The 27,558-nt window shown below is 41.5% G+C and overlaps 1 protein-coding gene across 1 annotated transcript; it reads right to left on the bottom strand.

The window, feature by feature from the left end:
• Positions 1–198: 198 nt before the first annotated feature.
• Positions 199–26,837, bottom strand: LOC311502297 (CD166 antigen homolog). The gene is made up of 16 exons (XM_084564463.1): positions 26,629–26,837; positions 13,573–13,679; positions 11,594–11,813; positions 11,116–11,180; positions 9,729–9,816; positions 9,138–9,314; positions 8,527–8,651; positions 7,868–8,000; positions 6,688–6,800; positions 6,351–6,474; positions 5,528–5,649; positions 4,058–4,190; positions 3,644–3,670; positions 3,335–3,449; positions 2,990–3,100; positions 199–2,149 (listed from the first exon to the last, which is right to left on the bottom strand). Exons 1-15 carry the CDS (start codon positions 26,687–26,689, stop codon positions 3,025–3,027), a joined length of 1,686 nt encoding a protein of 561 aa, XP_084420589.1. The 5' UTR covers positions 26,690–26,837; the 3' UTR covers positions 199–2,149; positions 2,990–3,024.
• Positions 26,838–27,558: the final 721 nt, after the last annotated feature.

Raw genomic sequence — 27,558 nt, 5'->3', positions numbered from 1 at the left:
TTCTATAATTGGTAATCTTGTGTTATTATAGGTGTTGCTGGATTTCCAATTTGGAGAGAAGAATGTTAAGTCTGCCTGCCTAGAAATCCTGCCAAGGCGATTTCAAGTATTTCATACACAGATGAGTCATAACATTATGACCACCTTCCTAATATTGTGTAGGTCTCCCTTGTGCCTCCAAAGCAGTTGGGACTCATCAGAGAATGGACATGGGCCTTCTGAGGGTGTCCTGTGGTGTCTGGCAACAGGATGTTGTTAGTGGGGGCCTTTGTGTCCTATGGGTTGAGTGGATCAAGGGACCTCGTGTGGATCATCCCACAGATACTTGATCAGTTTGGGATCTAGTGAATTTAGAGGCCAGATCAACACCTGGTGCTGTTCTTCATGTTTTTTAAGTTGTCCCTAAACCGTTTTTGTGTGTGCGCCTGTGTCATTGCTATGGGCTGGGGGTGCCTGGTCTGGCCTAGGTGGGTGCTACATGCCTAAGTAACATCCACACGAATGAATGCCAGGTGTAGAAGTTTCCCAGCAGAACACTGAATTGTCACAAGATTGCCAGTGTTGTATAGTTCTCCTGTCAGTGCTGATTGCGGAACAGTGCCATCAGTCTTGGCCATGACCTTTATATTTCTAGAGCTTCCCACTCTTCCTGTGTCATTCGTTTCCTGCTTCGCGTGGGTAGTTTCTCCACCATGTGTGACCTTACTTCCCCTCTTTGTGCGTTTGGCGTGTCTTTATGTAGACTATTTACAGAAACCCTCAGACATGAGTTGGTTTTTAAATGTACTCTTTATTGTCAACAGCAGTACAAAACAATCGTGTTTAATCACAATCCAACTAATCTTGTAGTTTCGCTGTAGATTATTTTTTTTCCGTTTGTAACAAAAATAAACTTGGTGCTTAAAATGGTGACCTACTGCTTTCACATGCTTTCGTGGATGCCAAAAGGAGAAGTGTGCTACAGTGGCAACTTTTGTACATCGTTGATGCAAATCTAAACCTTAACTAGTCCATGTTTCCTGAAGTTAACATTTTTGTATTTTATTGTCAGCCAACACTACAGCTACACCTGAAGCTTCAGATAAAGTCGGGTATCAGTAGAATCGATTATTTCGACCCTGTGGTTAGGTTTCAAGGTCGGGGCGAGCCATCGTCTTTATGCACCCCCCTATTTACTCTTCTTTGGTTTTGGATATCCTTCACAACACTGAGCTAAAAACAACAGTACAGCAGAAAATGAGCACATCTAGTCTCCACAGTGACACTAGATCCAGGTAGATTGCACAAAGGATATAAATACAACCGCACACGAAAAACATTCACATCCACCATCAGTAAAGCTCTTCCCAAAAAAACAAACAAACAAAAAAAAATTAAAAAAAAACAGCTAAATAAAGCACTTAAAACCTTGAGACAGAGGACAATGTGTTTTAAATAATAGTGTATTAAACTAAATCACAGACAGACAAACTCATTTAACATCAAATTAATTTATGTTTTTGGTTTTTGTTTTGTCTTTTTATGTTACTCTTTTCCAAACCTAAAAAAGTTAAAACTGTCTCGGGGAAAAAAAAAAAAGTAAAAGCAGCTGAGATGAGTAAATAACTGTTATTTACATACAGCATTAGTGGGGGAGTAAGCCATAACCCTGCATTTGGTGACACAAAAATTCCATTTTTTGAAAAAAAAGTAATTTAAAACAGTCATTAGCAGTAGTTATAGCTATAGGTGGGATGTTGGTGTTGTGGAAATTTATTAACTAAATATTCAGAAAATCTATTTTCAAACAGACAGAGGTCAGGAGGTTACCAAATCAGCTGGAACAGCCGAATCTGAGCTTCTCCACAATGTGGTGCGCAGTAAAAAATAAGAATAAACATTGGCATGTGCATTGTTATTAATATTATAAAGGTTCTTAAAAACTGTACAAGGAATTTACATAAGTTAAAGATATTCTTAAGTTCTTAGCCCTAAAACTCAGCCTCAAAGAATCTACATCGGCAGCATTCATCCACGCACACACAAACAAGCAAATGACACAGTAATTCAAGTTGGCCTCAGACAGCGACAGCAGATCTTGACCAGCCCCAGCAGCACACTGGGGAAGTTTTGTAGTTAGATGCCTGAAGGCCGTTCTATACTTCTTCTTCTGCAGAAAGACATAAAGAAAAATATTAGAAATATTCATTAGCATTCATACTTTAGTTTAGAACACAAATCTAAATTCAACAGAGATCTTATTTCCGTAGCTTTAGCCAGCAGCCTATTAAATATGAGGACACTCAGTCTGGTTGCTAAATAACATGTATCCCAGGGGACAGATACAGAACTGGCCCCACACACAGTCTGTTAGGAAGGAGATACTGTCTTAGCATACAAACACAAAATACAGAGACTTGCACTGATCAGCCAAAACATTATGACAGAGGAAGTAAACAACAAGATTATGTGATAACTAAACACAGTTTATCTCGTTTTCATGGCACTTGTCAGTGGGTGGGACGTATGAGACAGCGAGTGAACATTTTGTCTTTAAAGTTTCTGAGTTACAACCACAAAAACGGGGGAGGATTTGAGCAACACAGTGCGACAGAGCTCACTCCACAAGACGGAACGTCACTCCGCTCTACAGTGAAAGTCGACTGCACAGATTCTTGGCTGAGCCATGATTCAGCTGTGGTGTGACCACACGGCCAGCCTCCAGGCTCAGAGGATGTGAACCGAGGAGAATAAGTGGTACACACCCAAACTGCTTCGGTAAGCTAGCAGAGCAAGAGCCTCGATCTTGTTACTGTGTAAGCGAAAGCATTGCTACAGATAATACTTGATCAGGGTCCTGTAGGTGTTCTGTTTGTTTTCAGTTTGAAAACAAAAGGGGAATACTAGAGGCACAGAGGATCAGATGGCTGAGAAAATCAACTATTATAATACTAAACGAGACTTTATATGTCAGTGTTTGAATAGGTCCATATTAAGTAGTTGTTCTTACCACTTTCATCCAATGTAGTACAGTCTGAGCGCCTTTCAAACAGGCTCACTGGTCTCCGGTGTCTTCTCAGGTGATCTGTCCTCCTTGTCAACAATTTTCCAGCTTCCCTCTCTGTGGTGAACACAAAATTGCAAAAGCGTGATGCACCTCTGCTACAGAATGAACTTCTGGCCTGCTCCAGAGGACACTGTCACTGTTCACTAGGCTGCAGACTCATCTCTTCAAAACGCTGTGTCTATAACCCCTATTCACCTACTTGCAGATCACCTAATGTAGTTGGCTATCAAGAACAGTGGCATTAAGAATTGAGCAGAGACTCAAGAGAATTAAAAATGTGTTCAATACCTTGAATTTTTCTTGTAGAGCCAGTAGATGAGTGCTGCTATGGCAGCAATTGCTATGAGCGCTGCCACAACCCCGACTATGATCTTTGCCTTGTCATCTGAATCCTCTGAAGATCCTGTGAACAAACACACCACACCGAGTTAGAAGGATTAACCCACAAGCTCAAACACCAACAGAGCACCTAAAGACAATTTCAACTCTGTCAGCTGTGATGAAAACAAACGGATTACAATGTGTGGTCAGTGTAGCGGGCCTTGGACAGTAGGTTATCATGGGCATAATGAACGTATTTAGGAAACTAAATCTTACCTCTGCTGTCCGTTTGCTCCGTAGGAACTGAAATCAAACATGTGAACAATTAATTAGAACCCATAAAAAATAAAAGTCAACCAAGGCAGATATTTACAGTGCCACTTAAAAGTATTTGCTCTGCTCAGAAATTTAACTTCTGCACAAAAATGACTCATCAGTGGACACATAAGTCCTGAAAGCAGACAAAGAGAACCAAACAAATGAAAGAGGAAGCTTTAAAAGTCGTGCACAAAGAACGGCTGCACCCAGATCTAACAAAAGTTTCTTTAAGCGTGTTCAACTAATGCTACGTAATAGGGCTAGCGTAGCATTACACATTAACTCGGCAAGAGGCAGCATCACACCACAGCAAATGGAAACACATGATCCGTTTGGCTGAATCCGGTAAAATGTTGGCGAGCACCGACTCACCAGAGAAAACCTTGATGGTCTTGGCATCTGTTCCCAGTTTGCTGCTGACGCTGCAGGTGACGGTGAGGTTCACGTTTGGAACCACTGAGATTCTATGGACGAACTTAAACTTCTTAAAAGAGTTCTCCAACACCTGCACAGAAAAACAAGACGCAGGAATAAGAGGCTGCAGGAAAAAAAAAGAATCTCGTACACATAAAAGCTTAAGTTGCACACGTTATCGGATTTATTGTTCCGTTGGACATTTTTATGTTGGTTGTCAGGTGGGGAGACAGACTGTGGTAGATTAAATTCTCCAAATGCCAGCATCAGACAGGAAGTGCATTCAGACCATCACTGATTATAGACCCCACTCCCTTGACCGCACACGCCTTCCTCAAGGAGCTAAATAACTCCTATGTCTGCTTTGATAAAGACAACCAAGTGTCAGCCATCATGGCTAATCTCCTCGTGGGTCACCAACCCCTCCACACTCTCTCCAGCCGATGTACATGTTGCAATGAGTAGGACTAAAGCAAGCAAGCCCTGGTAGCCCTGATGGTATCCTTGGGTTGTTCTGGCCGACATTTTAAAGCTGTCCCTGGTCCGGGCAAGGCTCGTGACTCATCGGGGGCATAGCGTTTTTCAGTTACTCTCTTCTGTTTCCCTTTGTGGCCTAAGGTTGAGGCTGTGAACAACTGTTTGATCTAGCTGAGTCATGTATCGTATTTCCGTGTTTCTCTCCTTCCTGACTGCTTGCCCTGCCCTGGCTGACTTCACCTGCTGCTCTTTGTCTGGGTATTTAGTCTGTGCCCATGATCTGCCTCTCTGCCAGTATGTCTTTGCTCCTTCAAAATAGCGTAGCAGCAATCTTCATACTTAGTCTGATGGTTTCTAGCGTTTGCTCGAATTTAGGATTTCCGTATAGCCGTATATATTTCCAACCTGATTTGTTGGTAGAGTTGTTTGGAATGATATCTGTGCACAGATCATCTTCTGAGTCAAGTTTTTCCTCTGCGCATCACCTGCTGCCTGCATTGTGCTTTTCAGTTCTTATCTGTTGGCCCTGATCGTGGCCTACTAATGTTTCTTTTTCCCGAAACCTTCACTTTTTCAGTAATATATAAAAAACAGAATGGATCATGTGAAAATGTAGCTGAAGACTGTTGTCGCAACCACGTGCAGCTACTTTACTTACAGAGGCCATCGCTGTGTTTGTACTGGTGGAATCTATCCAGAGCTTTGTGTAATGTGAGATGATGCAAAAAAAATGAAAGCAGATAGGGTTGAAAAACGCAGCAGGAGCTCTCTGTACTTAAACTGAAAGAGTAATACATAAATTCTGATGGGATCTTCATAGCTCACTTTGACCACACCCCTAAATGTTGCCGCTGACTTTGCTCTACTTTCTGGTTCTCTACCACCAACCTCACCACCCAGCTCAACTCGAATCTGCTTTCGAGACAGCTGAACAGCTGCTCTGACGCTTACTTTTGTGTAATTGATGTTCCACTGAATGATGGGTTGTGGTACTCCCTCAGCTTCACAGGTCAGCACTTTGTGTTTGGTCTCCTCGTCATAGCGTTCGGTCAGGCTGGTGATCACAGGCTTTCCTGATAGAAACACATTATGTTCATCATGACATAGTTTGCCATAAAAAAAACATTTTTTTTTTTAACACATGCACTGTAGTTTGAGTTGTCTTTTTCCAGTAAAACAGACAGAAGCCAAGTTAGTCACTGTGCCCTTATTAGAGGGTGACACGGGAATCAACTGTCGCTCCCATCCCTTCCCGAGCACACAAACATACTGCCATCGTATCCCAATCACGTGACTGACCCCCCCCCCAAAAAAATCCTGTCCTGCAAAATCCCTATGTTGTTGTCTAAAGTTATCAAACTCTGTTGCCCAACTTGCCTAACTTGGCTATACATGCGTCATTTTTTAATTTAATCTCCAGCTCCAGCTACGTCCCAGTCCCGCCCGCTCCCGATGATTATTTGCTCTATCCCGTCCCTATCACGTTACCAACAGTGAAATTGACTCCCGTACTGCGGGTCCCTTAAAATTGTCACCCTCTAGCCCTTATGAATCTCATCTAATGACTGTGCATCAGTTATGAAAAAGATATGTACTAGAAGGTGGAGACGTAATATGAGACATGTCCAAAAGTCACTGCTAAAGTGTTCATTGTATCCATTGCACTTTGTTTGGGTAGTGTCCATCTCTTTTATGGACATTAAAATGTTTTATCATCTAGTTTGAAATGCATTTATTACTTTTTGTTTAATATAACGTTGACTATCAGCCTCACCTTCTACGACCAGTTCAAAGCTCTGGTGGCGCCCGATGCCAGGCACGGAAACTTCACAATCGTAATTTCCTATATCATCATAGGTCACGTTTCCAAACTCTGGCTGCTTCACGGTCTTTCCGTCCTGAAAAACAGAAGCACAGTTACTCAGACTATTTTCTCTCTGAAGTGAAAAAGGTAACAGATTTTCACTTATCCAACAACTGTCACACCAGGTAAAACCAAGGACAAGCTATAATATTTCAGTTCCATGTAGCTATGTGGAGGCTTACTGATATTCTTGTCCATATAAACGCCTTCCTATCGTGAATCAGCGAACTAATCGCAGCATCATTACCTTTTTCCACGACACTGTAGGGTCCCCCGAGGCGTTAATATTCATCTTCACAGAAAACAGGTCACCTACTGTCTTCACAATCCTCCCAGTGGAGCTAAGACTCAGGTCCAGGTCTGAGAAAACAAAACAGAGAGGGATTCATGGAGTCCTGTCAAAGGGCTGAAGTTAAGTGTAGTGTTGGTTCATTTTACTGCTTCCTATTGCAGGCTGAGAAACTGCCACCAAAACAAACTATTCATTTCGGTGACACAAGGCGGGTGTGACAACACCAGGGGCCACAATTACTCACTAGAGCACTGTGAATTTAGTCACCAGTGAAAATAATCCACCCAAAAATGCGTAATATCCTTCTGTTTAGATTTTTTGCTACGTAGTTGTTATGTAGTATTTTCAAGCAGTTCTTAGTCACCACTACTTTTTTCATTTGAACATCCACCAAGTGCCTGGAAAACGTTGTGCACCACATATAATACCAATTTATAACATTTGGTACTCCATAGAGTTAATAATTGGATTTACACAGAGTAAATGTTTAGCTGCTGGCTTTCTAAGGAGATCTACATCGCATCTCGACAGCTAGCCAGGACAGTTCACGTTCCCTTGATACACATTCATTGCATCGTATTTCATTTCACAGTTTAAACGTTGGGAGCTGAAACACATTTGAATGCATTTTTTCATTCACTTAGCTTTCGTCCTGTTTTGTCTGCTGACAGTTTTCTGCACCGCCTATTTCTAATCAGGCAATAACTCACCTTGGAGTATGCACTGTAAACAACTGCTTCACCTCACATTTGCCAGATGGCCTTTCTGCTGACTAAAAATCTCGTGCTGACGATAGACGACTGCACAAGCTCAGCCAGTTTGTAATTTGTCTTCTTTCATCCACCCTGCCTGACAGGGCTGTCCACATTCTCAAAGTCAACATTTAAATAGTACTACGCTCCTCCCATGACATCAGTTGTAGTGAATAAAAGGTGCGTGGTTATGTAGGAAATAAAAAATAAATAAAAAATTCAATCAAGTGATTAGAACGTGGGCGTTTTGATGGAGCAGCTTTTTGTTAGCTCGATGCAAAGTGAAGACAACATCTGGATGTATGTGTCTGTGCTGCAGCTGTGACTTCCTTCCTTGTTGTGGTACAATATGCTTAGGCTCTTCATATGACATAATTACTCACAGGTAACGTTAAGGGTTTGGGAGTCCTCCAGTGCCTCGTTGTCACTCAGGGAGCATTTGTATTCCCCCGCATCCTCTCTCCTAATGGCTGTCAAGGTGTAGTTGTCTGATTTCTCCACTGGTATTTTCTTGCCCTGGTAGAGAGAGAGAGAGGAGGAGGAGTGGTGGGAGAACGTATTAGCTTTGGTCGTGCTAAAAAAGGGAGAAGGATCGATGAAAAGAATAATTAATCAAAGGAAATGTGAAATGTAGAGCTCCACTTGCTTGATAAGCTTGATAAAATCCAAAAAGGTTCAAAAAAGGCAACTGGACTTGTAGAGTTTTTTTTTTTTTTTTTTGAGAAGACGTTTCACCACTCATCTGAGTAGCTTCTTCAGTTCTAGGGGACTGGTGGAAAGTCTGAGGTTAAAATAAAAAAACTAAGTCCAGTTGCCTTTTTTGAACCTTTTTGGATATACCATGCCCTGGATGACTGAGAACCTTCACAGACATAAGCTTGATAAAACATTTGTTAAAGGCAAATAGCATCACAAATTGTTGTTTAGAGACAAATAATCAAAATTGTGGGAATGCGTAGGTAACGAGAAGCTTGCAGTGACCAGCTATGGCTCCAGAGCAGTCTGGTTACAAACTGATGTTGAACACTTGGCACTGACTCACCTTGACGGTGAAGATGAAGGAGTCGGGTGGAGGGTTGCCGTCACCGTGGCACTTTAACGTCACGTCAGCTCCCTCTTTGATGGGCTTATCGGGCGTAATTTTGAGGCTTATTTTCTCTGACGGATCTGAAAGGTTAAAAAAGGGTAACATGAATATGACACCAACCACTGATTTCAGCGACATCACAGCAGAGAGGCACACAGAAATCACAATATTCCGTCACATTTTAAAAGGGGATTTATCAGTCTTTCATCAGCCAAGGATGTAAACCACCTTCCTAAAGCAGGAATGAATGGGGAAAATAAGCAGTATCTTTAACTGGAAATTTCCCCCCATGATGTTTCTATTGCTGAGGAATCCCCAACAAAAGAGATTACATCTGCTATAGTGGTCTGCAGTTTTCAGTTCTGTTTCCTATCTATACTCTGGTGTACTAGCTTTTGAATGAATGTATTTAACTGCTACAGACACCAACAAAATCCGTGTCAAAAAACTTGGAGGAGGTGTAATACTATCTTAGATTAATCACGTAGCCTATGTGGGCAGGGAGAACAAACAAAAGATGAAATACAGTGACGGAGGATGGTTGCATTCACTGTGATTCTACTCACAATAAATGGGAAAAGGGTCCAGATCGACGTCTTGAACGGTCATTGTGAGATTGTGTGTGGACAGGCAGGTGAAGATCGCGCTGGCGTCCTCTTTGGTGGCAGCATACTGGAGAGTAGAGGAGGTTTCGGACAGGCCTGTGGCTGGATCGACCTTCACACTGGAGGTGATCGAAGTAACTGGACACAGACACATGCAGACAGAGGGAGAGATTCTGGTTAGTGCTCAAGGTGTAGCATTCAACTTCCTGTTGTTATTCTGGAACGGTTCGATGATTATCTTTGTTGAAGATCTAAAAAAGATATCATTAATATGTTTTACATCAGTTGGTTCCGACGACAAAAGTTAAGATGTATCATATTTCATTTGGTGAATGAACGATGGAAATCTATTGTCTATTGTTGTAGATATGGTCTCAGGTAAATACAATACGCTGGTGTCATTTTCCGAAAAAGAATCCCAAGGTGTGTGAATGTGTGCGCTTGTGTGAGCGAATGGGTAGCTGTAGACTGTAAAGCGCTCTGAGTACCAATAGCTAGGAAAGCTATATAAACACGAGGTCATTTACCAAACAATAAGCAATATGGAATTACCTTTCCCATCCTGAACCAAGGCCTTTCCGTTCTTTTTCCATGTAATAACAGCTGCAGGGTTAGCACTTGCTGCAACACATGTTCCCACCTGAGCAAAACAGAAAAGTGAACAAACCATTAAAGCAAAGTCAACACACACACACACAAAGCTTTAATTATTTTCATTAATTTAAGTAAAAGAAGCTGACGCACAAGGTTTCCGCAGTATCCGCTGTCACGAAGAGATCATGTGATATGTTTTAACTGACCTGTACGAAGCTGTTGACTTACGGCGTTAACTTGAACTGATTCTATTACTGCAGTTCGCTCACAAGAATACAACGATACGTTGTGTTTTGAATGTGCATGGTAGCGTAAATGCTACTTACACATGCCCTTAATTTGCTGCCCTCGACTTTATAACGTAATGTCCACTTTCCAACATTAACAGGGGAAGGCTGGACGTATTCCAGAAAAGACAAGCAACCCATTTAAGAAAGAATGTTTTCAAAATCTCCTTGTTACAACTTCAGAATTGAAGGTCATCGAGCATAGCACAGAAACGCTGTGTGGGAACCAGATAAGAAGTCACAAGAACATTCCTCCTCCACAACAATCCTCTTTCATATCCTGTATTGATGGCCTGAATTTCCCAGTGAATGTCTATCGATATTCAGTAATGAATGCACCTAATGTATGCCTTTACAGCAGCTGTCTTTAGTTGTTGTTTGTTCGTGGGTATCTGTGACTTCAGTTTTGTATTCAACAAGTGAAACGGATGCACTCGGGTTAGGTTAAGGCTTCTCTTGGCTGAATCTGAGCAGACAGTATAAGCATACACTTAAAAAATCCTCCCGTTGCTTCTGTCTTTTAACACATCATCAATAAACACTAGTGACCCAGTGAAATGTAAAGCCCATGTCATCACATTGCCTCCGCCATGTTAAATGATGACATTGTAGGCTTTGGATCATGAGCCATTCCAAGCTTTCTCCATCTTTTCTTCTACTTGCCAATTTGGTACAGGTCCATTTCAGTTTCATCTGTTCCAGTGTCCTTCAGTTTACTGTTGCAGAACAGATTTGGCTTTGGTTTGTTTTCTCTTCATGATTGAATATTATTTGCCTGCCTCCTGGAGAGTGCTCTCCTCTTGGCTGGATGTTGTTAATGTTAATCATTCACCAGTGTTGTCTTTACTGGACACCCATGCCTTTTTTCATGTTGCTAAGCTCACTAGTGTGTTCTCTTTCAAACATGTTGATTCGGTGCATTGCTCTTTGTACCGTCACATAAACCTGCCTTCAGTCTACGAGACGTTTGCGTGTGCAAAACTCATGTGACGTCACAAAACGGCTTCACATTTCTGCTGTACAAAACACAATAATATGAAGGCTGTATTGAATCTTACCGTTGTCAGTTTGTCCTTATTCAACATTTCAGACTTGTCCGTGATCTGAACTGATGATGGTTTCTCTACAAACACAAAAGGGAAGGATCAGGGTTTGGAATCACGCAAGTATGTGTGGATGTTTTGCTTTGTTTCTTCATACCCTCGCTTTCTAAACTTATCTACAGAACTGAGCGCAAATATTTCACCGGTAACATTTAGCAACTAGCAATAAGATAGAACAGTTGATATAAATGCTTGGCCGTAAACATGTTGTGTTGTTAATATTCAAGCCGTAGGATACAATTTCAGCTTGGATCCTGCTTTAACTACAACTTAACACTTTCTTAAGGACTATACAAGATAGTCTTTTCGTGTCCTGTTTCACTTGTGTTTGCAAAGCCAAGCTGTCTACAATATCGACCATGTGTATCTTTGAATAGACTTAACAAATGTAATTGTGCCACATTTATTACAATAATCTTAATCCGGTACGTACTGTAGACGGCAACAGTGACCGGATACTCATTGAGGTTTTGGAAGGTCACCACTATGCAGGTGAATGTTTTCTGATCACTGAGCTTGGCCTGGCTGATGACCAGGCTGAACTTGTCACCCATCCTGACCCGCTTGGCATAATCGTCTGTGGCTTGAACTACGGCCTGGTCGCTGCTAGCCTGTTTGAGCAACAGCTCGCCAGAACTGCCATCTTCTTTATCCTAAAGTGTGAGACAACAGAGAGAAGAGATAAAGAATGTTATAGGGTGTCTCGGATTTTATAACTCTGTGCATTTCAGTTCCATACTCCACAGGGGAAAATGATAGTTTACTTAAATGGTGAACAATTACATTATTATATTATTAGATCCTACAGTTGGTGTGGTAAGTTTCATGAAGTAGGTGTCGAGGTTATCCTCATAAAGGCGATTCTACAATTAAAGCAAGACCATGGCATTACCTGGACTCCAGTTTCAGTCTACAGAGGAGGTACTGCATGAGTATCATCAAATAGGTACCCAGCTAGATAATCCAGAAAAACTTGTTTTTTAACCCTAAACTTACACCTAGTCTCTCACAAACTCGTTTTTGTGGATTTGGTCCTGGATGCAGTTTTATAATAATACGCAAATAATAACCAAATTTGGACTTCCTTATTGCGGATGTGCATTTGTTTCTAAGCTTCCCAGAAACAAGCCTGGGTTTATGTCTCTCTCATCTTCTGTAAACCAGACACCTGAACAATTGCGTGTTTTTTTTTTTCCTTTTTAAAGGCACATGGTGAGCTACTGAAATAAAACCAAATCCATACATGGATGGACTTGGTTTTACAACAGACTCAGTTTAAATAATTAGATGCATCATCAAGATGCATAACCAATTCAAAGTCACCACATACAATCAAGATATAAAAGATCTATCGGATCAGTAGCTGAGAAGGGTGCAGTAGGAGGACTGTACACTTCTACCCATGAGATCTTGTGAAGATGAGATAATCTTTTAATTTATCCCACAGTGGGGAAATTTGCAACAGTGGTAGACATTTTATGTTAGGCTGAGAGAGGCCTAACAAAAAAGTTACAAAAAAGGTTTTGTAACTTATCCTCTTGACTACTGACACCTCCCCTAAAAAAAAGATTAGGGGTCTCTTTTAAATATGACTCTAAGAACCTTTATATTAGAATATCTTTACAGTCTCTTTAAATATGATTGAACATAATCCAGCAGGACTAGTTGAGGTTGCAACTTCCTCTTTCAAAAGGCAGTTGAGTGCCACACATTCATTATTTAGTCTGCTCATGCTAAAAGCCCATTCTCTGTATACAGATTTTTCTATATCGGTATCAAGTACAATGTAAAAGAGGTACTAGTAGAAAAAAGACTAATCACTTATATGTTCATACAGTATGTCTAAACAGAAACACCACAGTGTGTGCGGAAGCTTCCAAAATTGGAGTTATAATCTGAGATTTGTGCAACAGGGCAGAGATCAGTACATAATATCTTTGTGTCCAAGTCATGACAAAAAACAGCGCTGTTCGTGGTTCTGAAACAACGCTACTGTTACATCAGAGACAGGCGCTGTTAAAATACTCTACGGCGCCCCAAACAATGTAGGTATTTATTTGCATGCAGCGCGTCATCAGAGGGGACCAGAAGGCAATAACCTAGTGTTGTACAAAACTTAGAAAGTACTTAGATGAGACTTCACAGTTAGCTTACTTGCCGCGATGGAGGCTGCATTAATAGCAGGGTGAACTCAATAATGCTAAATAAATCATGTGCATGCCTTCGATGTGAGAAACTTAATAGCTCGTTGTGTTCTACTATTTTTATCATGTCCCTATTTGGAGACACGCACACAACAAACAGCGCTGTTTGAGGTTCTGAAACTTTGCGCAATATTCTGCTGCGGCCCAGACAACGCTGGTGTTTATTTGCGTGCACAGGGTGTGAAACTGTGAGTCATTGTCTACTTACGTATTTCCATTTAATGAACACAAGACCCTCTGGTGCTGGAGCTCCTCCGTTGCATTGTAGAACAATATCCTCTCCGTATAATGCGGTCACACTTTGTGTACCGCACGCTGCAACACAAAAGGCAACAGGCCATTGATATTAATGCAGAGGCCAGAAATATACAAGTACAGCTTCTAACTGAAGTGGCTGATTTTTCGTACATCCCCTGCTGACTTATAGTTGTGCTGGGTATAAACAAATAGATTTTCCAATTCAAATCTTTAATTTAATAGATACTGATTCGTGAAACAATTTTTTAAATCTATGTCACGTCCCGCTTCCTTTTGTTAAAAATCTTGCAAGACTGGTCTCACAAGTGCACATACATACATCTTCATACATAAATACAGCCCTGTACAGTTTGTCTGCCAACAAATTGTTATCCAGTGGATGGGTGTGAACCAAACCACGTATACCCCAAAACCTGCCAGATTATAGCTGTCGCAGAGAAATTGGATTGTTTGTGTGAAGTGAAACCTGACATTAACTCCTCCCCCCACCACATTCCTCCAGGGAGAAATACAAAATAAGCCCAGAGACAATGGTTAATGTAGCCGGTGGATACACTGCTTATCACCTTCGACGTTGTTAACCCTCAAAACAAGCCTCGGGGCTTTCCTTTGCGGAGTTGGGTGTGGAAAAGTGTTAGTGAAAAGTGTGATGCTTGTATGAAACATTCACAACTTCGCACTTTTTGTGTTATCGTCCTCTGTGTCATCTTGTGATCTACCAATCCAAATTTTTCTTCTTTCTTACAATTTCTCTGCGGCACATCAATGGAAACCCTAAGCTTGTGAGGTGGAGGATGAAGGCAGGAGCTGTGTGGATGGTTTTAGCCACACCATCGTCTGCCTTACTTGTCTTGACAAGCAACGGGGCCTCTAGTGTTTTTGTCACTATTCATTGCTTGCGCTCAGAGCTTCAGAATACCGTCCAGGGAGAGATGTGATCATGAACACTGGTGCTGTCTATTTCATGCTTCAACAGGAGAGGGTTTTAAGGAGCACATTGCATTAGACTCACTTCATGAGCTCCATTTGTTTTGTTCTGCCACTGAATTTCAGAACCAGTGGATAAACAGTGGCAGAAGATACAGAGGCCCGAGGACAACAGATTTAAACAAGTGTTGTTACTCATTGCTGTCCATCATATTGTTGAATCAAAAACCTTCTCTGCAGTCTTATTGCAATATTTTATTTGCATTTTATATCATTATTAGATTTTATGTTTGTTTGTTTTTATTGAGCCCTGCGATAGACGTGACAACCTGTCCAGGGTGTACCTCTCGCCCAATGACAGCTGGGATAGGCTGATGGATGAATGAATTAATGTTTTTATTGATTGAATATTTGGCACCAGTTTCAGAAGCAGCACTCCTAATCTCGTTGTATGTTCTTGTACAATGGCAATGAAGGCTTATCTTATCTTTAAAGCACTATAAACCGGATTTGACCTTTGTATGGACAAATACATGAATACCTAGTAGGGCTTGACTTGATGCTGTATCCAAATGACCAAAAAAAAACAACCAGTTGATACTGAGTATCACATACTGTACACCATGTAGTTTAATAAAGAAAACCACTGTTTTATTGTGATTTTACAAGTATTTTATCAAATTCTTCACAAGTATCATCTCATTTCAGCTAGCTGCAGCTGTCTTTTCAATGATTTAATTCTAATGTAATTTAATTAATCACCTGTTGTTTGTGACTTTCGTCCTTTAAAGAACAAGAAGAACAATATTTTGAATAGAACGACCAGCTTCTGCTTTTTGTGGCCCTGGTGAATATCTGAGTCAAACTCAATGTGGAAGTCAATCTGTCGATGCAGCTGCTTGTGGCTTCAGATTCCCTGTGTTATGACTGTGTCAAATTCTTTGGGACTGGTTTGCTTTCCAGTAACTGTATCAATAATGTGAGTCAAGTTCAAAAGAATCTGAATTCATGTTTATTTCAAACCCGACCTGCCCACAGCTGACTGGCCAAATATCAAGAGCCTTGATGATGACCCAGTCATTTGTCATCCATCTTGCCACTTGAGATTTTTCTACAATTTAAAGAATCTTAAGATGTCATGTATGGATGGGCTGCCATTTTTCTCTCTCCTGGGTTTATCCTGTTTTTGTTAGACAGGGAGGTAAAACTGATGCTTTGGTTTTGTTGTTTGCATTAACTTTGGCTGCCTTCTAGTTATTTCATTTTTTTGTTTGTTCCTGACAAGACCAACCCCTTGAGATCCATTAGATAAACTAAAAATAACCACTAAACAGGCCCGACATTTTACGCCTTCAATCGATTTGTTTCTTACACAAAACGTACACATCAGCATCCACAAGTTTTGCTTTTTGCTACAGGCGGACTCAGAGCAGATCACTTTGGAAGAAAAACAGATTCATTGAAAAGAACAAAGAGCAGTAGCCTGAATTTTCTAGAATTAACAATTGCTCAACTGCCACTTCCCTTTGCCTTTCTCAGGGGACCATATGTTATTTCCCGGACCCGAAGTAAAACACGTGCGCTTGGTATTTGTAAAATTCTTGATCGGCTGCTTGGAGTGCCCCTTATAGTATGTGGTGCCCTGCAGAATAATGCTGAAACTGAAAGGTGGGCACCATGGGAATTGAAGCTAATTTATTCTATATGGGAAAATGGCCTCCGGTGCTTCAGCAGGCTGCCGAGGCACCAGCGTGTCTCGAGAGCAACACAATGCTTGCCACTGGAGGACAAGGACACAAACAAGAGATCCTCTTGTTAAGAAAATAAATGGGAGTGCATTTTGTTACTTACTAACTGCCTAATTTGACAAAATAAATAAATAACGGGCACTGCAAGCTTTTGTTTTGTGAACTCAAGGGACTGTCTGATAAACTAGAGAGCTAGGGAAAATGTCTGACCTTCAGCAGATGATGCCTTGTCTTGTTATACCTGTTAATGTGCTTGTACTTACTAGTTGAGGAAAGTGAATTACTCCGCAGAAGTCCCCCCAACGGACAGGGAGTCAACTCATGACAGCTCTTGTTTATTAAAAAATCCCTTACTCAAGCGTCAAAAGAGAGGACATTCATTAAACACAGACCCAGACAATTGAGAGACACTGATTGTCTGCAGACGGCAATGCGGATAAGGTAATGCGACCAGCAACTCAAAACTGCCAAAACCCCAAAAGAAGACGACGAAGTGGTTCCACACATTGAAAATGCTTCAGACTAATTTAGTGGGTGTTGGTGGTCGAAGCCTGGGTGTGGTCGCTGTGTCATCATCAGTTTTTTTGTGAAAAGAGCAGATGCGAATCGCAATACTAACAGCTAGCGTGGCAGCGCTGCTTTCCAGTGCATTCACAAGTTGTAAGAAGATTGTATCTGTGCATACAAAAAAATAAGCAGCATCAACTCATAAAACACTGCCAAGCATCTTCTCACCATCCTGTCTCCGTTAGCTGGCAACACTCCTCACCACATTCAAACCTATCTGGACTTCGTTACAAAGGTCAGGAACTGGATCCACATGAAACATCATATCTTATGATGTTACCTCAATATTCATGTGCATTCCCACCACACAAGCCACACAAGTAGTAAAGGAAAGACTACTAAAGGATGAAACCTTGGCTGATAGAACCACCTCACCCCAGACCATGTGTGTTGCTTGGCCTGTGCCTGACTACCATCTGTTTCCAATTTATTGGAGGTTTCTGCAGGGGAAAAAAAGAACAAGGCAGCACTGTGGGGTCACCAGTGTCACCTAGAGTGGCTAATCTCTATGGAGGAGATAGAGATCAGAGCCCTGAACCCACCCACTGGTTCAGGTATGTGGAAAAGATATCACAAAAAGATATCCCCGAATGGACAGAGATGAAGAGACCAACAAGAGGAGAAATACTGTCACCTGGTAATACACAGAGGCAGAAACTTGTTCACGCCAAAGACAAAACACCGAGCCTAAAACAGAGCTATGTAGTTAATGCTGTTCTGTGCAGAGAGGAATGTACACACTTGTACATTTGGCAAACAAAGCAACCCGTTCACAAACTCGTGGCTCAACACAGGAGATCCAGCTCATCAGGCAACGATTCAGCCTTCCACCTACACTTAAGGGATAATGACACCCCTTTGAAGACAACAACACACACGTTTTAGCCAGAGAAGACAGATGGTTTGAAAGAGGAGTAAAGGAATGCATCTATGTCGCTTCTCTGAACAGGGGAGGTGGACTGAGATATTATCGGCCGTCAATTTGCATTTAAGTCTTAACACCTGCCCCCAAGAAGTTTTACCCCCATCCACACCTTGAGACTGGAATTTCTGGTCCACAACTGCACTGAGTATCACTCATTTGAGAAAGACGGGATCAAATAGTTCCCCCCACTAAAGGTAAGAATCGTTAACAAACACTAGTTATACATGTTTCTGATAAGCAACACCCACAGATTTAAACCCCGTCTCCCCACCAGTCCAGAACTGAAGAAGCTACTTGGATCAGGGGAAAAATGTATTCAAGAAACCCTACAAGGCCAGTTGCCCTTGTTTCAGCTTTTCAGATGTTATCAGTGCCATTTAAATATCTTTTCAGTTTATTACAATCGCAACATCATGAGATTCAAGTGTTAAAAATGCACCATTGTTCTAACCTGAGGTTTAAAAAAGCCGGTCTGTCACCATTTAAATGCTCACCAACATTTCATGATTCAACAGGAAGTAAGTCCCAGGTTTTTAGATTCCAGCTGAGAGCTGCATGTTACACACGGAAATGTTTATTTCCTCATGTTTTAAAATACTGTCACCTTAAAGAACTTGCTAGAAAAACACAACACAATGGCTCCCTTTCACTCAGCCGATCTGAAGTACAGATTAGATTTTTGCTACCAGATCATTTGTGAATCCCTATGAAGTAATAGTAAGAAGGCGGAGGTGCAATGGCATTGGTCAGAGCATATTTGTATGCCCAGCACCCTTTCAGCAAAGGTGAGGAACAGAAATGAAAGACTCACTCACAAGTTGCTGCTACAGTCTGCTGTGTGTTACGTCTAAGATGAAATACCTGAGTGCTGGGACGGTCTCAAAGACTGCTCAGTGGTGGTCCATGGGAGGTTACCTTGGTATTTCCTCAATAAGACCAGGAGAGGCAGAGCTCCCAGTGGTTTCAATCTATTCCTATAGTTAGGTCTTAATAATCGTGGCCTCAGAGAAGAAAATCAGGGCACAGCAGGCCTGTTCTTGTTTGGTCTTACTTTGGCTTTCAGTAAAAAAAAATAAAAAAATCAGAAACATTACATGAAACTCAGACACGTTCTATTTTGTTTGTTTGTTTGTTTGTTCTTTGGTTGCCCCTAGTTAATCTCTCATGGGAAAATTTCTTATTTACATTTACTGGAACCCATCTATTCATACACACAGTGTACGTGCAAATGTATGTGATCACACTGAGAGCAGTGGGAAACCAAAGCTCTTAGTGGGTAACCACTGCCCCACATGCAACACCTGGGTTCATGTGTGGTTTACATGCTTGCTGAAGGAACCCCGGCTGCAGAAGAAGAGGGGATTCAAACCAGTGACCTTAAAGTCTCAAATCAGATTTTCTGAACACTAGTTAGAGGCTAGTGACCCTTCTTCTTCAAACAGAAACTTTAGAATTGCTAAATACTGTAAAAGAAGTTATTTTGATTTTGTTGGTCATTTAAGTTGTTTTTCCACATGAAATTCCTTGCTGTCAGCCACTTCTGTGGAGCAATTCAACCATGAAGGCCTCCTTCACTCAGTCTCCTCTGAACAGTTGATGTTGAGACTCTGTGACTGCTTTAATCTTGGCTCTAATCTGATGAGTCATCAATTTACAGTTTCTGAGGCTGGTAATTCTAGTGAAGTTTTTTGCAGCAGAGGAAACTGGTTTTCCTGTCCTCATGAGAGCCAAACTCATGGACCCTGCGCAGACCTTGCATTGACATCCGGCTTGGGCAATCTGGTCGAAACTGGCCATATTTTAGAAGTGTGTATATATTTAAGAAATGTGTCTCCAGCCAACACTCCAAATCCGGCCTCAGTTTCGCGCTCTTTATCCAAATAAACTCCAACATCATTTGTGGCGCATCACACAGATGTGTACTTTCATTTGTTAATAATTGGATTTATTTATTGTTTACTTTGTTAACAGTTGCAAAGACCGAATACTTTAAAAGTCTCTCATCTCAACGAACAGACATCACTTCTGGTGCTTTTTCCTTTTCTGATGATCATTTATAACAGTGTATCATGGTTTTGGATTTTGAATATTTTCAGTTGTTCCTTGTGTTTCCCATTTTTAATTTGTAAAGTTCTTCCTTGGTGTTTCTTGCCCTGTGTTTTCCCTCCATTGATTGTTGGATTGGTTTCCCCTTGTGTGCTCCGCCCTCATTAGTTTCACCTGTAGTTGACCACTCTGCTCACATATATACAGTCCTGCCTTTCCCTTTGTTCTCTGTCAAGTTGTCTGTGTTGTTACCCTTGTTTGTCCTACACCTCCTTGTGTGCCTGTGATCTTGTCTTGGTTTTGGTCCTTACCTGATTTTGGATACCCTGCTTTTCCTGCTTGAGTCTTTTGTTCGCTGGCTAGTAAATTTTTTTTATCAAAGTAATTTTGTTTCCAACTCCTGCCTCCCCTTTGTGTCCTGCATTTGGGTGCGACTTCACCAGAAACCTGACGATAGTGGTTCCTCCTTCATGAAGGAGGAAAACAACTTGACCGTTTAGCTTGTCTAGTTGTTTGCTGACCACAAAATGCTGCAACTACTAAACTTGCGAAAAAGAATACTTAATTATGACATTGAGTATAAAAGCGTCTTATATTAAATGTTTATTGTGCTATTATCTGCTCTGATGGAAACATTTTCATAATTTCTGCTTTTGGGCAGAAAGATAAACAGTATGGGGCTGATCACTTGTGTGTCACCAAAGATCACAAAAAAAGGACACGCCGTTTATCTTCAAACATTCTCTTCAAGTCTTCAATGCTCAATAAGGACAGGTCCTAATGTTCTATGGAAGAACAATAGCGGACTTCAAAGCTGACATTCACGGTTAATTAGGTCAAAACAAGTAATTGAAAATGTACAATACTGCAACTGCCTGTCAAAATAATACAAAAAAAATAAGAATGTTTACAATTCATTTGGAGCATGAGGATGAGACAAGGCAGCATTCCTGCTTCACAGTACTACAGAAACCTGAGCTGTTCAACGGCAAATGGAAATCCACAACTAAGTCCACATGTCAAGCGTAACGTTGCACCACCAACAGAGGTGGCTGTCAGCTTTAAAACCAACAGCCTTGGCTTTACACAATAACAGGCCTAGAGTTACACACTAAACCAGCTGGAGGGAAAACCACAAAACATCCACACAATATTAATGGAGAGTGAAGAAAGTAATTGTATAGGACCACAATAATACTGAAACCCAACTGAAGGAACTTTAATCTAAGCTATCATACTATTGCACTCAAAGGTCAGGATGTTCACTTCATCCTTCTTTAAATTTGGACTTTCTGAACTTCATAGTTTCCACATCCAGCTCTGTGGCACCTGGTCATGATTAACTGTATCTCTGTGTTTTGGGTATTTCCCGTTTTATTTTGTAAGTCACTCATTGTCATTTCAGATGTCTTCACTTCCCCCTTGTTGTTGCTGCCCCTGATTGTCCCCCCCCCCCCCCATGTATTTCACCTGTGCCTCATTGTTTCCCTTGTATTTAGTCACAGTGTTTCTTCCTACTTTGCCAGTTCGTCTTTGTACTTCATGTCAGAAATGTTCCTAATGTGCTTTGCACACATTGTTCCACGTGTTTTGTTTTTTTTTGGACTTTCTCGTTGCTTGCCTTTGTAAGTATTCACTTTCAATCCACCACCTGTTTCCAGAGTCATGCGTTTGAGTCATCCATGAGGACGAAGCTTTGTAAATCTGAATGTTTTATGCTCACATTGTCCCAAACTGCTGTACAGACTGAGCATGCAGGCTTTCCAAAATGAATGAAATGTTTTAGATGTTAGTCTAACATCTATACTCACTAAGGCATGCTTGTACAGACATCAGATATTGTAAAATAAAACCTGACCTTTTTTATAAGCCAAAATAGTTCTGTCTGGCTTAAAATACAAATCAAATGCATGTGTTATTTTATGTTTTTTGTATCTGTATCAGATTGCTTATCCTTGACAGGCTTTATCACTTGATGTAATACTTAATGTGGTCTCACTTGGCTTCACTTTAAGCAAAACTGAAAGTAGCTGACCTGAGGGCGCGCAGGTCAAACAACAGCTCATATGCTGGCAGTCTCAAATATCAGACCTATTTTTGTTCATAAATACGCTGGTCTGGCAAATATGTAGCAAGTGCTTTCATATTGCTCAGTTTTACCACATGTCTCACTATTGTGCTCTTCAGGTGGCTTTCAGAGACTGGAGATCTCCAGCAATGTACTTTTACGTAACAGACTGTTTGGCTGCTCACTGTGCTCACTTGGACAGGTCAAAAGCAAATTCTTTATATAAATAAAGCTGAACTGATTTGATCTGCCACACTTCCTTCACTTCTATGCAGTTAACTGACATCTAAAGCTGCAATAACAACCACTGGTTAAAAGTACAGTTAAGATTCATTTTACAGATTGTGATTTTCTTGGGTTTTGATCCCAGGAGGTCAGCAACAGTTAGTCTTTCACACGACAATGTGGTCAGTCTGCAATAAAAGACGATGAACCTTAAAAAAAACAACTTGTATGTCAGATCATGAACTCGGGTTACTTTCGCTTCGGTTTCCAAGTTCAAGGTTCAGTTTCTGAATGGAGCATCAAGTGCTCCTTTCCTCCAGGGCGGCCTACCAAACAGATAAGAATCCAAATATTTCGCTTCATACCTTCAGTCTGCTAGTTAGCTAATGTGTTCAGCAAATACAGATTAAGCTGAATATTGTAAATATATCTTCCATTTAAAGCTTATCTAAGAGAGCCTCCCAGTGACCATCACTGCATAACAAGGCTAGTGCTTCTGGTAACGAATAACCTCTTAGTTACATACTGCAAATAATAGTATTAATAATAGTACTGCTGGGGATGTTCGATCGGTGTCGGGGCCAAGCATTGTTAAGATGATCGGATCAGATTGGATGAGGCTTCAGATAAAAAGCCAAAACAATTCAGCAGGATATCCCAACTTCCTGCACACGTCACGCTCATTCCATCCATTCCAAACCATTCCAAACCATAATCACACACAAGCACAAAGCTCGAGCAACTATGCAAATATGTGAGGAAAACCGCTTTCACGGGTTCTTTTTTGGTCAGAAATTTAGGTGTGTTTATTTCTATGAGATCAGTGTATGTTGCTCCGAGTTCACAGCTGTGTGAACAAATAGATGGGTTCAAACGTAGACTGTACAAATATGGACGGCGGAACTGCTCCTTAGAAGTGAAGCCAAATCAAGTAGAGCTCCCCCTGGTGGCTGGCTGCAGTATAGGTCATAAGCTCCACCCCCTCCATGTTAGCAGATGGTACTTGGGCCAAACTAAAACACTAAAATTCATGTCAAATATATTTTTTTCAAGGACGGTTTCTGTCATTTTAAGTGGTTAATAAAATGTTGATGCAGGTTCAAGGGTCAATTTTTTTAGTTATTCGACATTATAATGACCACTTGTTGCCATGCCAACCGCTCTGTAAAGCGGTGAGACCATGAGAGTTGTTAAAACAATTCTTAAAAATAAGTTAAAAAAAAAATAATGAAATGGGAGTGAGTCTGGAGGAAGTGGCCGGGTCATTGATAACACTTCTTCACGTGGCTTCACTCTCAGACCTTACTACGCAGACTCTGGCCCCACAGTCACAAGATGGCACCGCCACCGTATCCCAGGGAAAATACCGTCAGTTTGGCCAGTGCAAGGAAGTGGGGACGCATTGTCCATATTTATAGTCTATGGGTTCAACGGTGAGGAACATTTTTTCACATACATTCAACTGAAATTACTTCAGGTACAGTTCCAGACAGGGATGCAAACAAATAATTGCCAGGTCCAAAACTGTTGTAGAACGGTAACAAAACAAAATAAACGTTTTTTCATGCAGTCACAATGCTTTATTCTAAACTGTTTATATGGGTATATGCAGTCAGCTACCAATACCAGCCTCCTCTGGCAACATCATTAGCTTGTGGTTTTCTTTTTTATCTGTTAAGGGAAACTGAACTTCATTAAATCAGAATACAGAAGCATGCTGACGCACATTATTAAACTGCTTTAATGCAATACCACCCGCCATTACTCGCTCTAGTCACTCTGCGTCATATGAGAAGTGTGTGCTTTTGGTCATGGATTTACCCACGACCTCATTTAGTTTCCCTTTTGACAGCACCGCCTCTGACTTTTTTTTCTGATTGCTATTTTTATTTGTATGAGAATGACTGGGAGACAGAATCTGAAATCAGAAGCCACATGTTATGTCGGTACTGATGACACGACTACAGACTTAATAGCATGACCAAAACACGAAGAGTTAAAACATGGTTTTAAGACGTTTTACCACCAACATTTATTTCAGCGTTTCCCCTAAATGGTGATACTATCGCCATGACCTTCTGAGCTGTCTTTGCATCTTAAGATGTAATTACTACTGGAGGAGAAAACCCTGTTCCTCCAAAATGTCCACCAGAAAAAACTTTAAAGCCTTTCACATGACTGTTGTGCGTTATGGTATGTTTAAGTCACCTGCTGTAACAGAGGGAGGGGCTAACAGATTAACAGCCATCTGACAAAAAACTGGGGCTTCCAAGATATCAGGCCTTTCAGAAAAAGGCTACTGTATGTCGTTCAATAAAGGTGGTTGAAAGGAGCCACCCCACCTCCGTCTTAAGACATCCAGCCCGCCCATCCCTCACCACTGACCCCCACTAAGGTATGTTCCCTATAGAAAAAGACAAGCCGTTTTTACAGGTCTGGGCAGGTGGGGATTGCATTTCAAACTGTCATGCCCCCAAGCTAAAGCAATTTTAAATGCTAGTGCATTCCACAACTTTTTTCTTGTCTGCCTGTCCCAATATTAGCACTGCTAACCCCCGTGTTTAAGAGAGGACAGTATGGTTTATTTTTGTTTATTTTCTGAGGCATTTAGTATTTTGGTAGATTTCAAAGCACGTGTGTGGGATGTAATTACAGCATGGCCTCAAAGAATAATAATCATAGTTAGAATTACAATAATAAAACGACTGGGTGGTGTAATGGCTGACAATAACAGTATAGTACGGCACCACAACTACACTGATCTGGCATAACATTATGTGTGTGTGCCTGTGTCAGGATGTGTCCTGCTGGGGGTGGCTGCTGCCATCAAGGAGTGTCATTGCTATAGGGTGGGGCTGCCTGGTCTGGTCTAGGTGGGTGTTACATGTCTAAGTAACAGGTCCAAAAGTTTCCCAGTAGAAACTGGGTGGCCCTGCATTATTTTGAGTGGTACAATTCAAATGAATGAGAGGCTAACTACTGCCTTAACATTCTCATCATAATAGTCATAACATCTATATATGTTTAAGTGTGTTTCAAGCATTCTCTGCTAATAGTCAGCACTATCAGTAATAATCTACAGCCACAAAAGCATTTTACATCGAAAATCACTGCAAGGTGTAAATACCCAATGTAGCACTAAAGTAATAACACCAGGAGTACCTTTTTGGACTACTAAGTGCTCTAAATTTACCCAGATCACAGATAGAATGTTAAAAGAATCCCTTAAAACGCCCTTCTCTGTGGCTACTAACCTTTCGCAACACAAACGCATTTTCCCAACAGCTCACAGTGACCTCCCAGCTGGCAGCCTGCCACTCTAAAGTTACCTTGAAAAGCTCCCTGTAGCTACAAACTTCTACATCTGAAAATCCCTGAGGAAGAATCCTCCCTTTGATGTGAGGAATGCTACGGATAAAACTGGGAGCTGCTATCTGCCAGTATGTGGAGAATAAATATGGATTCGATCACGGCCGAGATACAGCACGGACCCCCTGTTGTGGCGTGGCGGGTCTAGAGACAGGTCACCAGATAGGAGCCAGTTGATGGAGCCCCTGACTGTGTCAACCACCAGTCAGGCCGTCCCACATACCTTTCAACACACACATACATACACACCCACTCAGCCAACAGTCAGACAGGCAGCCCGCACAGGACCTCTGACAAAGAGCAGCTCTGCAAATAGGGGGAGATGGCTGGCGACACAAACAACTGAGAGAGATAAGAACTCAGAAGGGGGAAAAAAAACACAATGTAGGTAATAAGATGTCAGTAGTGGTTTTGCTGGGGATTGCTTTGATGCCCCACCCTTGTCAAACACACACACACACACACACACACACACATATAAAAAAAAAAATCCCCATCAGGTGCTCATTCTCCACTAGCCTCTGAAATAAAACAGAGAAATTCCCAAAATGAACCCTTGTACTACCCCGGGGTCTTTCTTCAGTTTCAATTTAGTTTTTTAGAAATGGGATGATCTCATTGTGTTGACTCCCCCCCCCCCCCCCCCCCGACCTGAACGACAAAAGCCATTAAATGTGGAAGACAGTGCTATAACGTTGGTTTCATCTCTGCCCATTCAGACAAAACACGACAACAGCGACAAAACACATTCACACGCACAAACAAAGGCATGGGTGTCAACACTTATTTTAAATCACATCGCGAATTGCAAACAAGTGATGTGGTAGAGGGTATAACAACGGGTAAGGAGCAGGTTTTATTAAAAAATATGCCCTGGGGGAGCTATTCTCCAACACATAGATATAGCTAGCTGTAAACTTAATGACATCATAATGACGTTTAGGTTTCGATTCAAAAATTAAATCGCAATACTCTTATTTTAATTATTAATAATGTGGAAAAAACAAATCATTTTTGACTTAAGACAAGCCGACAGTTAAGAAACTTGAAAAAAAGGAGGAAAAAATAAAAAATAAAATAAAAAAATAAAGAATTGTCAACGGAGGGCAGTTCCTACTAGATTATTCTTACCTTGATGAAGCGTCCCGGCGCTCACGAGAGCCAGCAACAAGAAAACAGTCGAAGAATTCATCCTTAGAAATGAAGAGTAGCTTCAAGAGGCTTGTGGACGACACGCCGCTCCGGTCGCGAATACGGTAGCAGTCGCAGCGGGGCAGCACAAATATGGCTGAGTTAGGGCACCGCGAGACAGTAGGTGTGACTCAGGGAAGTCCGAAAGTTTCCCGGCTGCGTCTCTCTCTCGGTTTACGAAGGGCAGGTGAAATACAGAGCGTCTCGTGGGGACTAGAAGGCGGGGGAAGGGGGGCGGTACTTAGCGGGGTTTTGCTTGCATGGTGCCTTAGCGTGTTGTGGGAAATGTGGACACCCACTGGGGCACGTGAGGTTTAGCAAACAAGGGGGACTGGGTATATATGTCTATGGACTGGGTGATAGGCAGTTAAAGAGGAACTGCGACGTCTTTGTCGCAGCAGAGTTGTCTCACACATCAAATTGCGCAAACCTTCGTGGCGTACACGGAGCAATAAAATACCCGTACAAAAGAACACGTACAACAAATGTCGGCAACATGACCGTATTTCTAAAGTATCACAGTCATGGGCGACTTTACAGTAGCAGGATCGTGTGACAGGGAAGTAGGCAAAGTGAAAAATGAGCCTGTTGTCGTCTCGTATGTGAATTCTTAACGCTTAATTTCGGTGTACCGATTATACTCATCATTTTTTTTAAACCTTCTGTTTCGTACTATAGCTGTGTGTTTGCTATGCTGTGTGTCATACTTGAGTTTCACAGCACAGGCTCGTCATGGCCAGTAACACCTGGAAACAGGTTTTGTAGGCCTTCAGGCATTTTCAACTTATTAGTTTCTACTGGGGAAATGAATACTTGTGTAATAACACCGAGGGCATATCCAACAAAGGTTTATTCATAAAAAAAGACGAC

This window comes from Chelon labrosus (assembly GCF_963514085.1).
Source record: "Chelon labrosus genome assembly, chromosome: 17".
Lineage (NCBI taxonomy): Eukaryota > Metazoa > Chordata > Actinopteri > Mugiliformes > Mugilidae > Chelon > Chelon labrosus.
The sequence above is the reverse complement of the archived record's forward strand: the minus strand, read 5'-3'. Positions and strand labels throughout refer to the sequence as shown.